The following is a 12,666-nucleotide window of genomic DNA, read 5'->3' as shown; positions in this document are numbered from 1 at the left end:
CAGGAGCCGGACCCATAATCACTAATTATGTGACCAAAAGTATTTGGACACCTGACCATCACAAAGTTGGAAGCATACAATTGTCTCTGTATGCTGTAGCGTTAACATTATCCTTTTAACTGGGGCCCAAAGAGGGCCAAACCCGGACCCCAGACCATTATCCCTCCTCCATCAAATTTTAGGGTAGGTACCTGTTGTGGTTGTGGCCTGATTCTAACTTTAAATTATTTAATTAAGGTAATCAGGGAACCTTAATAACAACAATAAAATTTATTTAATCTATATACACTCTGTATCTTGATATACAAATGGTATATAATATGAGGTATTCCAGTCGATCATATGGTGAGAAATACTTAAATACTGTGGTGAATGGTAATTATACTTTAATGATCAGCAGAATTAAAATCACACACCAGTCTTAACAGATTGCAATAACATAACAATAATACTTAGCTTCGGTAGATGGTCAGCTTACAGAGATGATGAAGAAACCCAGCAAAACAATATCAAGTGGAACTCCGTTGGTCATAACGACTACTTGATGAAACGTGGGAAGGATTCCGGTCTATAACCCAGGGCGCTTACAAAACAGGTGAAGCCCTCTGGATCCAGGCACCATCAAGCCCTGGATTGAAGTTCCACTAGCATATGGAGTATGGTTCTTTTTAAGGTGTTTTTTTACTATAGTATTGATAGGTTGCTATGTAAATAGCAACCGTATCAATGGTAAACTAGTAACAGTTTTTTCGGTTGAAAGGTGCACAATATTTCGGTTGTAACCATGCACACCGGAATCACTAACACATCCTATACCTACACACATGTGAATAAAAACAAAATGTGCCTCTGCCTATATGTAACTAAGCAACACCAATCACACAAGAACTGGCTGTTATCGCCTCAGGCTAGGATAGCTTGTATAGCAACTTTGTTGTTGTTGTTGGTGGGATCCTAGGACAACTATTGACCAGTAGGTCAATAGTTCAGCCTTTATATTAAATTAATTCTGCTGTCATTCTGCTGTCTATGACGTAAATCACAAATTAGGAAAATCATTTTCATAACAGTACCGTAGCATCTGCCAAACCCAGATTTGTCTATAAGACTCCTGGTGAAGTCTGATTCATCACTCCAGAGTCCAGTGGCGGTGGGCAAATGTTTGTCTATGGAGGTGGCTGCCTATAGGCTTGGCTTTATGAACCTGTTAGCCCAATGTATAACCACCTCCAGGGGCCAAGGCTGGCCCTGATATAAGGCAGTGGGCCTGATAATACTTCCCTGTCATGGATATCAAATGCAGAACCAGAGACTAAGTAACCAGCTATGATTCCCAGAAGCTCCAGACCATATTGTGGCAACGCACACTACCCATCCTCGTCCAATTCACAGGAACGCATGTCAAACACACAAAAAGAAAACAATCAGAAAATCCTGAAATTCAAACATCCCACAGGCCATTTAGCACCGTACCTTTGCAGAGAGTCCGTGTTTGCCAATATCCCCGATTAAAAAATAATGTCTTTAAAACGATTGTCATACAAAATATTTTTATTACATGATCTACAGAATACAAGAACATCAGCATAAAATCTCAAACATTTACATTTAATAACACTGGAACAATTTAGAAAAAAATACTTAACAGTCATTACAAATTGTCAACCATATTCTGTTGGTTAATAATGTTGCATAAAAGTATACAGTTATAAATATCTGTAAATATGGCTCCGTTATTCTTTGCCAAACCAATCTGACCTCGATGCCCACAATGGGATTTGGGGGGACGTCAAGGCCAACGCAAACTCTACTGAGAAGATTCCATGAGTAGCCACATTACAGATTAGTAACTTCACAACTCCAACTCAAAGAATTCTACCTACCGTGCTACCTACCCAAGGGATGTTTTTAACGTATAAAGCAACTTTATAATCATCTTTAATCAACAGAAAATAATAATCGTTCATAATCAGTTGTAAGTTAGCGATGCATTCCTAATACTTTGTCAATAGTATTAATAAACCGTTACTCCAGATCTGAACATGTTAAAATACATTTTAACCATTTCAGTGTCAGAGCTAGGCATAGCCCTACCGTCACCAGATCTGAGCATATTAAAATACATTTTAACCATTTCAGTGTCACAGCAATGCTTTGCCCTGTTGTCACCAGATCTGAACATAGTAAAAGGGATTTTAACCATTTCAGTGTCACAGCAATGCTTTGCCCTGTTGTCACCAGATCTGAACATAGTAAAAGGGATTTTAACCATTTCAGTGTCACAGCAATGCTTTGCCCTGTTGTCACCAGATCTGAACATAGTAAAAGGGATTTTAACCATTTCAGTGTCACAGCAATGCTTTGCCCTGTTGTCACCAGATCTGAACATAGTAAAATGGATTTTAACCATTTCAGTGACAGAGCAATGTTTTGCACTACCGTCACCAGATCTGAACATATTAACATATATTTTAATCATTTCAATGTCACAGCAATGCTTTGCCCTACCGTCACCAGTTTACCATGTTTTAGAGCCTCCCTAAACTTGCATTGTATTTATCTCGCTTTTTGCAGGTACAGAACAGGGGTGTTCTTTGCTTGCAAGGCGCAAGCAGTCTATTGCTTTCTGATTTCATTTGAATGCATCTACTAAATAATTGATAGCCTCTGTATACAAGCAGTACTATAAAAGAGTGGAATAAATAAACAAGGATAGTTAAAATCTATCATACACTGTAATCAACATAGACTTATGTAGATACTCAAAGGGACATTTCTTAAATCTTCCCATATTTACAACAAGCAAATGTGACCAAGGTCAATAACTGCTGTCCTTTACAATACTTTAACGAGGATATCTGGTAGTATTCAGGTTTGAAGTAATGAATCCTAGCAATATGTTTGGAAGCCTACATTTGCATTGTGAACGTGTGTATCGTTACAGTTATCTGTCCAGGATTTAGGGTATATTCACAGCCTGGTCATCTCCAAATCTTGGAATCTTCTTAAATTCGCCTTGGTTCTTTTGGAAAAGCTGTGCAAGGATGTGATCGGCTGTAGCGTGGAAATAATCATCCATATCCAAGGTTTCCAACTAGAACAAAAAAAAATAAAAAATGTTTAATCTTTATTTTGTGTAATAAAATTATCATTTATATATAGTGTGTAACACCAAAACAGAACTTTAACACCAATTTCTTTTATGACAATCGTTACCTGTTCAAATAAATATTTCTATATATTTTATTTTTTAATGGGGGTTTTACATTAATAAAAATACCAATTGACAATACATCTGAAGAAACTGTAAAATACTGACCTTAAAACTTTAGCTAATAGGATATATTTCAATGTTTATCTTTGTAATATGCAAGACATGCAAATTAATTATTTATGCAAGGTCATTTGAGCAGGGCCCTCCTCACCTGTTGTCTCTGTTAGTCAATTTGTTATGTTATATACTACTTGTTATGTCCTGTCTACCCATTGTACAGCGCTACGGAATTTGATGGTGCCATATAAATACTATCTGAATATTGTAAATATACTGTATGTGGTTTGAGGTCTGCTTTATCCTTGGGAAATGTTTGGGCAGTGATGGTGCCCTCTAGTGGTAAATAATAATTGTGCAACCTCTTATGATAACAATAAGAGCTTATTTGCTACAAGTTGATACTTTTATTGGCTACCAAATATAATAGATTGCAAGCTTTTGAGACACTCTAGGGCTCTTCTTCATGCATATTAATGACTCCTCATCTGTTTCTGTCAAATTGTTATGTTACATACTACTTGTTATGTTCTGTCTACCCACTGTACAGCGCTACGGAATATGATGGCGCTATATAAAACAATGAATAATAATAAAATAGTAATGACATCTATTGCTAAAGGCTTCTGTACTTATTTATTAGCAGTCCGGTGCTAGCCGGATGTTATTCCGTCAGTTCATTATTTTCTGAAGAACAGCCAATTAGATCCAGAAAACTATACCATACCTGCCAACATTTCAAAAGGTATAAAGAGGGACGCCATTTGTTCTGGGGGTGTGGTTAGAGGTGTGGCTGGGGCGTGGCTTTAATTAGACTTTTTATGTGACTTTATGTGTATTATTTTCAATTATTTATCAATATACAGATTGTGACTTTTGGGCCTGTAGAACCCTGCGATACCCTTATACCCAGCAAACATTCTGACCTACCAAAGAGGAAGGAGGGTCCTAAATGAGTGACTGTTTTTCTTAAAAAAGGGACACTTGGGAGGTGTGGTTTACATATGTGCTTTTACATATTGCTTAATGTTTTTGGGATCTCTAACCATCTTCTCTTGAGTTAATATGGTTAATCCATGTCTCTTTTTTTTTTTTCTTTCAAAAGCAAATATGATTTTGGATTGAATCTTCGTGATCAGTTCTATAATACCAGCTCCTTTCTTGCAGGGATATTATTACAAAATACACACAGTTTAGTTTTCCTCTAACTCTAATTAATGGAAAGCTCACAGCAGTATTCTTGTGATATACGGGGTATTAGTAAAGTTACTAAAGCCATTATGTCACAATACTGACATAAAGGGTAATTTCAGATGATCCCTGTCAATACATAGCATTTCTCATGTAATGTCTTCACATAAAAAATATGGCTTCTTTCTTAGATGTAAAGTAAAAGAGTTTTACTTTACTGAGAGGGTGGCAGATAAGTGGAACAGCTTCCCAGCAGAAGTGGTAGAGGTTAATACAGTGAGGGAACTTAAACATGCAGGGGATGGACATACGGCTCCTGAATCTAAGACGAGATCAACGACTGATTAAGTCCTGAACAGCAGGAAAAATACCAGACTAGACGGGCAGAGTGGTTCTTATCTGCCATCTTTCTTGATTTAATTTAATGCTTTTTTAATTTAATTTTTCATTAATACATTTTAATTAATTTTAATTTAATACAATGTAATGCTTGTAACTTTTGTTTAGTGTTGCTACAAACAGTTTAATATTTTGTTAGAACCTCCAAGTTAAATATTTATCTAGAAAGGGATAGGGCTGGATTTTCCAGGCAGGAGACGTTCCTCAGGGGCGAGGCCATGTGAATGTGTGTGGAGCTAAATGTTAACTCCTTATACACCACATCATTATGTTTGATATGTTAGGTCTCCATGGTTTGTGCCTTGCGTGTTCCGGTCATATAAGTGCTAATAAAGGTGCCTGGGATTTAAATAGCAGGTCCAAGCAGGCGTTGTGGTATGATACACACCTGGTTTCCGGTGCTGAAGGCCAGAATCATGTATAAATCTTCATCGCAGACACTTTTAATGTAATGCTGTGTTCCAATTGGGAAGAAGAACACGTCGCCAACACCCACTGAGAACTCGGAAACTGGTTCTTCGCCTACAATTCCAATCTGAAAAAAAATGAATTATTAGTGTGCGTTTATCCTCGGGGCTCGGCAGGAATAAATCCAGAAGATGTCCCTGATTAATAACCAGTGATAAATACAAAATAACACATCCCGCTGAAATAATCATATCACAGCAAGGTGAAAATCAAGCAGAATAGGTCTCCAAGGTGGTTTATTTACTAAACCGTGTGTCATCTATCCTGGGGCCACAATAAAATTGGTGAGATACCTTGAATTCCATCTCCCCATCTTTACGTGGCCAACGTCTTTCCTCGAGTCATCTACAAACTACTCTTTAGTGAATATCCAGCCGTAGCTGGTTTAAAAAGAATCTCTATGACCTTCTGCAGCTTTCTACACACTTCATCGTTCAAAAAGAAAGATGGGATATAATCGTACGCAGAGATCTGGTTTAGAATGATTGAACGAATCAAGATAATTTGATTGAACCAAATAAGATAATTACCAAGCCACATCCACTGATGACGTATCCCATCTCGTGAGCGTTGAAATGGAAATGTGGCTGTCTCAGGCCGTTGCTGTATATCCGTAGGGTTCCCAGGGTGAGGGTGTCCTTATTCTAAGCACAAAACAGAGCAAGTTGAGTTGAAACTTGGCAGCACTATTGGCACGATCGGTTACTGTGTAGCGGTCTGTATACTTATTCTACTAATTCATTGTGAAGATAAATGCTTGGCGCAGAACGATACTGATCTTAAGATTGTAAGCTTGCGAGCCGGGCTCTCTCCACCTAATGTATCGGTTTGTCTCAGTCTGTCAATTATCGTCTTGTCATATCCCTTGAATATATGTATTGTATTGAGCGCTGCGTAAACTGTTAATAATGATCTTATCTACAAAAGGGACAGACACATGTTGGGTCTTCAAGCTTCACGTGATGTTCTTCTTAAAAATAATTTACTGAAGAGACCGAGCAGTACAGTCAAATACATCATTCAAATAGTAGAATGGATGATTACTTATATGTTATAGACGTATAGATTTATGTATTTTAAAAAATAGTGTTTCCTTTAATATAAATATAACAAAAACATTCACGAGACCACCAGTAAGGTTTTGAGGATCACCCTCTCCGGGAGAACTATTTTTGCCCAGTCATTTGGGAAATTAAAATTTGACCCTAAAGCATTTTCCAGTTCGATGCCTAAAGTTGAAAACTAATTAATTGTATTTTTTTATCGGTAAAAAAAGACTCGAACTATTTACCATATTTAAGGATTCACTGTAGACTTTCTCATTGTCGTTCAGACCAGCTCCATTTCTGCGATAACGTGCCCACTGAATGATACCTCCGGGAAAAACAAATTCTCTCGATCCTTAAAAAATAAAATAAAAAAAAATAAAAATATTTACTAAATATTCGGAAGTGTCGTAATCACAGGATATCTATAAGAAGCAGCAGAATTGTTTTCTCCTCTCTTCTGCAGGTCGTATGATTGACATAGCCTCATGATGTCATACCAGGGCCCCATCGGTAAGAGTGACCTCAAGTGGTCTGGATTGTGAAAATATTGACTTGGCCGGTAATTAGATATACGTGGTTTTGCGTGTTTATTTGTGGTTTTATTGCCGGCATGCGCAAAAAATAAGGGTTTCTATAATAAGGAATATTGTGGAAGATGTTATCCATCCCCACATGAACTACCTTGGGGTTTCATTTAAAGGTCATAGTTCTAAATATGTTCTTTATATGTAAAATATAAGAATTTAACACAATTCTGGAAATATGTTTTTAAATTTTTATTTATAAAAGCAAAGATTGTTAAAGTTTAATAATACTATTTAAATAGCTCAAGTTCCTCTAGAATGTCAGCTTCTGAGCCGAGTCCTCTTTATCTAATGTATCGCTTTGTCAGTTCTAGAAGCGCTGCCGGAATTGTTGGCGCAATATAAATAAAAGATAATAATAATAATAAATACCTTTCAGGTCATAAAAGTATTTCCAGACTAGACTGTCCTCGGACTGCACGTAGCTAGCGTTCTGGATGAGCTCCATGAGATTTGGTGGGAGATTGATGGCTTGATCTTCATTTGGTTTTTGGAAGGTCCGGATGAAGCCCACCCCTCCTTCCGGCTAAAATAAACACAATAAAACAAAGGAGCCCATTGAAAGCCCATTCAGAAAAACACATCTGTAATGAGGACTGGTTTCTATTCCACGTGAACATGCGGGGGTTAATAAAGGGGCAGATGTGTTCGCTCTATACCCAGACCGGACCGGCAGATATATCACACTATTTATTAAAGAGGACAATTAGGGGTTATGGATAACGATCACTTCTGGTGCAAAGTCCTGGAAGCTGAACATTCCAATAACTGTCACTAACACAAGGGGTTAAATTGGGTATTTGCCCAATGGCCGGTCTGGATCACCTTTAATCATATGTATGGACTGTATGGTGCTATATAAATAAAATATGATAATAATGATAATAATGATAATACAATAATATGAATCAACTGTTCTTTCCGTAAGTTAAAATGTTCTTTTATCTTCTATGCATTTAAATATTTTCCCTTTATATATTTAAGTCTTTATTATATATATCTTGTCTCCTCCAGGGGGTACATATTACACACTAATATAATATCCCGGCCGATTCTCCCCTTTTTTTTTTTATCCATAAAGCCCGATGTTTGATCATCTGCTTACTGACCTTTAACGAGCGGGAAGCAATATCCTCCGGGGTCAGGAAGAATGCGTCGTCCACGTCGAGAGTCTTAAGCTCGTCGTGTGTTGTGAAGAAGAGGAGGAAAAGGCAGTCTTCATCGCCCACATTCTTCACCCAGTGGAGGGTGTTCTTCGGGAAGAAGATGACCTGGCCGGCTGTCACGTTGTATGTGGTTACGGTGTTGGCACCATCGTCGACAATGCCAATCCATGCCGTACCCTGCGAGAGCAAACCCAGCAGATGACGATTACCAGGGATTCTTATCTAATCGCATTAAGATCATTGGCATTAACGCATTTAGATACACGTTCCATCCTGAGACGTTGGGTCCATTGAGGTCTTGGAAGCCTGCGTGACTCTACATGTTGGTCCACCATCTTCTTCATGTTCTCTATGACCCACAGGGCCAAATCCGCAACATCTGTACCCGACGGCGTAACGTTACATTGTTTCACCCGCCGTTATTTCGAACGCTGCCTGGATTTACCTACAATAAGCCGAGGTTTTTCTAGAGATATCAACGGCATGGCAGCACCGCGTACCTGTATGAGAAAGCCGTGCTCGTTGGCGTTGAAATGCCAGTGCGGGGCTCTTAACCCTTTGCTCACGATCCGAAGCGTCGCGATGGTCATCTTGGACTGGTGATTGTTGATGCTGGCCCCGAAACGCATTTCGTTCTCGTCGGAATATTCGCTGGGGTTCCTCCTGAACCTGGCCCACTGGATCTCGCCTCCTTGGTACTCAAACACCTTGAAAACAAGCGAGAGACTCTCAGATGTGACACTTTATTTCCTAAAGGAATTCATTTGCAATAAAACACAAAGCACATCAGGTGGTTTGAAATAATAATATTGATTCATTGATATGTTCAGTGTCTCTGGGTTAATATGTTTTGCCAGAAGTGGTTGTTTCATAGCACAGCATTACTTCAGCTGAGATAACGACGGTAGGAGCCAGCAGAGAGATACAGGCTATAAAATGTAATTATTCAATCTAGATATGGCTGATAATGTTAGCTGTCTGTAAGTTTTTTTCCATCATTGTTTTTTATGATCTCTTGCTTAACTTTAATAACTACATCTACTGAAGGGGTAGTGCGTAAATGGAGCGGCGAAGCAGCAGAAGTGGTAGATCATAATACAGCGAGGGGGATTTAAACATGCATGGGATAGACATACGGCTCCTGAATCTAAGACGAGACCAAGGACCGGTTAAGCCTTTACAGCACGATTAATGGGCAGAATAGGTCTTATCTGCCCTTAAATGATATGTTTCTATAATATATGTAATAATAATGTCCATACAATAACCACATATTAGTATATTGGGTTAAAACAGTACATATTTTTGTTGTCGGCAAGAGTAAAGGGGGCATCAACAAAGTGAACCCCAGAAGGTCCCCACCTGTCCAAAAAGGGGTCATAAGGGGTTAGCCCCCAGCAGGAGGAAGCAGGCAATGTGTTTTTGGACTACAAGACAAATGAATCTGAGAAAACCAGAGGACGTTCATCTTGAGGCCCTTTCAGCTGGCTGAGACTAATGAGAGTTGGTGTCCTTTTGAACATACGTTCCTGCGGCGGATTTCAGAAACCCTTGCTCAGCACTCTCTGCGGAGCTCTGACGTGAAATTCAAATCCCATCTCCTGGCCACAAAGCGAAGGAAATGGAGCAACGCAGAGCGACCTCGCTGGACGTTCCTACAACAAATACGCGGCCGGCTTCACCAGAAAAGAAAACGGCCCGTCTCGGCTCATGTTTTTTTTATGCAATAGTTTATTTTAATCGTATTACCCTGTGTGAGACTGGATCCAGGAATGTGATTTTACTTACTCAGCACTTAAAAATATGTTTTCTGCGGACCTGTTATTTGTTTTTTTATATATATAATTTTGTTTTTACAGCAGTTTTGCTGACAGCACGTCCCGCAATGAACTGCGCCGCTGCATGCTGGATTCTATACCGTGACATACAATGGCCGTCCTTGTCCTGACCTGGAGGCCGACGAGTGTATGTTTGTGGTCTCCTGTATTTGGGACTCCAAGTTGCCGAGCCGGGCACTATTACGTTTATTACACGGTATACAATAATCTGTGCAGTGAAAATGACTCTCACAGAAAGGATCCAGTACTGGAGTATAAAATGCTATATGTAAACAGGCTATTATATTTGCTATTTTAACTGTAAGATGTGAAAGTTTTACATTTGCGGAGAGATTTAGAACATGGGACGGCATAACGTTACCCTGAATAGAAGACGAGGATCAAATAATGTTTGTGGTGTTTAGAACCGGGCAGATCTGATGGGCTGAAGGATTCTTATGTGGCATATGTTTCTATGGTCGGGGATTTATTTAGGTGCTGTCCTAGGCTTGGCCCCTCTCATCCCTTGGGGTTTGCCTCTTCAACCACAGTCCCCTCTGCTGTGATCTGGGATATGACATCATAGCCCCTGTTTTCCCGCATCACCTCCCGATCACCCAATCAATGCTTCCTGTTGGTTGGGACATTCTCTTGGCTCTTACGACGATAGGACCACTTTCAAGCTTTGCATTAGGATTGCACAAAATAATCTCCGATGTATATTAAACATATGCTTCCCTTACCTTAGATTTTCCGAGATGGTTCATGAAGCTATAGCGACTGTCACTGGGTTTTTGTGGCGGTTTGGCGTCCATGCCCGGACTCATCGTGTCCTGAGCGGTTTTCTCATTGAAATGCCCGACGTAGACCAAGGACAGGATCAGCACTCCGATGGCTGTGGTTATGAGGCAAGCCAGAAAACAAACCAGGAAGATTCTCAGGAGCGACCATGAAGGTTTTTTCTTTTCCTAAAAGTGGAGAATAGAAGCCCGTTATCTCCATGTCTGGTTCCTCAACCCCCATCATGGACCATCCGTCCTTCCATTTCTTTCAACACCTGAGCAATTTGGATTCTGTCCCAACATTAATTATAAAACAAAAAATGTCAACTCTCTAATTATTATTTATTCAGTTAGATAGCAGCATTATATTCCACAGCAAAGTACAAAGGGTTAATATCACTATGCATTATGAAGGGCCATCCCAAGCGAGCTTTTACATTAAGGGATGAGCTGGTTCTGTATCATGCAAGCAGAGACATCGCTGGTTTACTTATGCATTATGCAGGGCCAGCTCAGCCCTTCTACTAGTTTATACCCAATCCCATTGTAAATCAATACTGAATCAATGATCAATACCAAATGATCATTTCTCAACTGATTTATATAAAGAACTTTTATTATTTGGGCATTATCCTTTAGATGCTGCGGACACATTCACAAGAATATGTTGAAGTATTATTATTATTATTATTATTATTGCATCATGATTAATAATTATAATTTGTTGGAATTTCCAATTTTTATATAATTTTTTTTTTTACGATTAAACTCTCAATTTGTCCCGAGGGATCTGTTTTGCCAACCTACATAGATGTCTTAAAAAAAACCCTGGGGTCAAACTATATAATAAAATAATAGGATATATAATAATATAAATAAAATATCGGACAGCCTTAACCTACAAGAAAAAAGTTTGAAACATAATGGCAATATATAACACAAATATATATATATATATATATATATATATATATATAGCAATATATAACAGATTTTGTAATATTATTATTTATTGTATTGATGATATTGAACATACCTGAAAAGAATAAGGGTACATTTTGTTTTGTTGAGTTTTGGGGTTAAAGCCCGCGGCCCCTTCTTCTTGCATTTCAAACCCTCCGTTCTCCATTTCTGAGAAGGTCTGTAGGGTAGATGAATGTCTGCTAAACGGTTCGCTCTGTACCAGTTCCAATGATGTTCCTCGAGGATCTGCCACCTTTTTATAGCCGTTTCACAAGGAAGTAATCGGTGTTTATTAGACGTTCAGTGCAAAAAAAAAAAAAAAAAGGTATATCCAAAAGACTGGATGAAATGTTAAGGGCACGGTCACGTCTCACCATCACTGCAGTTTCCTCAATAAACGCTGTGTGAGTCACAAAAGGAAAATGTTTAAGAAATCCACATTTCACAATATACTTACTTTACACAGATCACAGAAACATAAATATATACATATATATATATATCTACCCTGCACCAAGTTAACCTGAACATGTAATGGCATTTTCCTCTTTTATATGATATATTACGAAATATTGCCCACTTGTGTCTAAAATATATGCTGGGAGTTATGTTAAAGAATAAACTTGCAAATTAAAAAAGTATTATAGTAAATCAGTTAGAATGAAATGATTTAATTCCGTTCATTTTTAGAACATCCGAGCAGCTATCTCCCAATAGTTCTTCATGTGCCATCTTTACAGCAGAAAAAGTGAAAGGAGAATTTGCGATGGAAAGACATTTTTTTCCTCTCCATGCGCATATACAGTAATGTAGTTCGACAAAAACTTTGTTTTTAACTAAATCTGTTCCAATAAGCCCCCTTTATCTGCAGACCTGGAGGCGGCCATTGTTGTCAGTCATGTGATATTTTGAGTGACTTTCCTGCTCTAACACCACACTGAGCTGATGCTTTATGGCAATGCTAATGAAGTCCGTT

General features: G+C 38.5%; 1 protein-coding gene across 1 annotated transcript; it reads right to left on the bottom strand.

Moving 5' to 3' along the window:
- Nucleotides 1-2,959: 2,959 nt before the first annotated feature.
- LOC149284217 (uncharacterized) lies at nucleotides 2,960-11,856 on the bottom strand. The gene is made up of 9 exons (XM_089497002.1): nucleotides 11,764-11,856; nucleotides 10,689-10,913; nucleotides 8,629-8,835; nucleotides 8,072-8,305; nucleotides 7,335-7,488; nucleotides 6,621-6,730; nucleotides 5,860-5,973; nucleotides 5,250-5,396; nucleotides 2,960-3,094 (listed from the first exon to the last, which is right to left on the bottom strand). The coding sequence occupies exons 1-9, from the start codon at nucleotides 11,854-11,856 to the stop codon at nucleotides 2,960-2,962; spliced, it is 1,419 nt and encodes a 472-aa protein (XP_089353128.1).
- Between the last annotated feature and the right edge of the window lie 810 nt (nucleotides 11,857-12,666).

Source organism: Sceloporus occidentalis, unplaced genomic scaffold, assembly GCF_023333645.1.
Source record: "Sceloporus occidentalis isolate IW3139 unplaced genomic scaffold, rSceOcc1.0.p SCAF_97, whole genome shotgun sequence".
In the NCBI taxonomy this organism is placed as follows: Eukaryota; Metazoa; Chordata; class Lepidosauria; order Squamata; family Phrynosomatidae; genus Sceloporus; species Sceloporus occidentalis.
The sequence above is the reverse complement of the archived record's forward strand: the minus strand, read 5'-3'. Positions and strand labels throughout refer to the sequence as shown.

What these genes read in the sequence shown, in the direction of transcription:
- LOC149284217 (XM_089497002.1), bottom strand. Translation starts at nt 11,856, where the DNA reads ATGGAGAACGGAGGGTTTGAAATGCAAGAAGAAGGGGCCGCGGGCTTT. An exon ending in ACCATCTCGGAAAATCTAAG is followed by an intron (nt 8,836 to 10,688) that starts GTAAGGGAAGCA and finishes CTTGTTTTCAAG; the next exon opens with GTGTTTGAGTACCAAGGAGG. An exon ending in ACAGTGAATCCTTAAATATG is followed by an intron (nt 5,974 to 6,620) that starts GTAAATAGTTCG and finishes TTTTGTGCTTAG; the next exon opens with AATAAGGACACCCTCACCCT.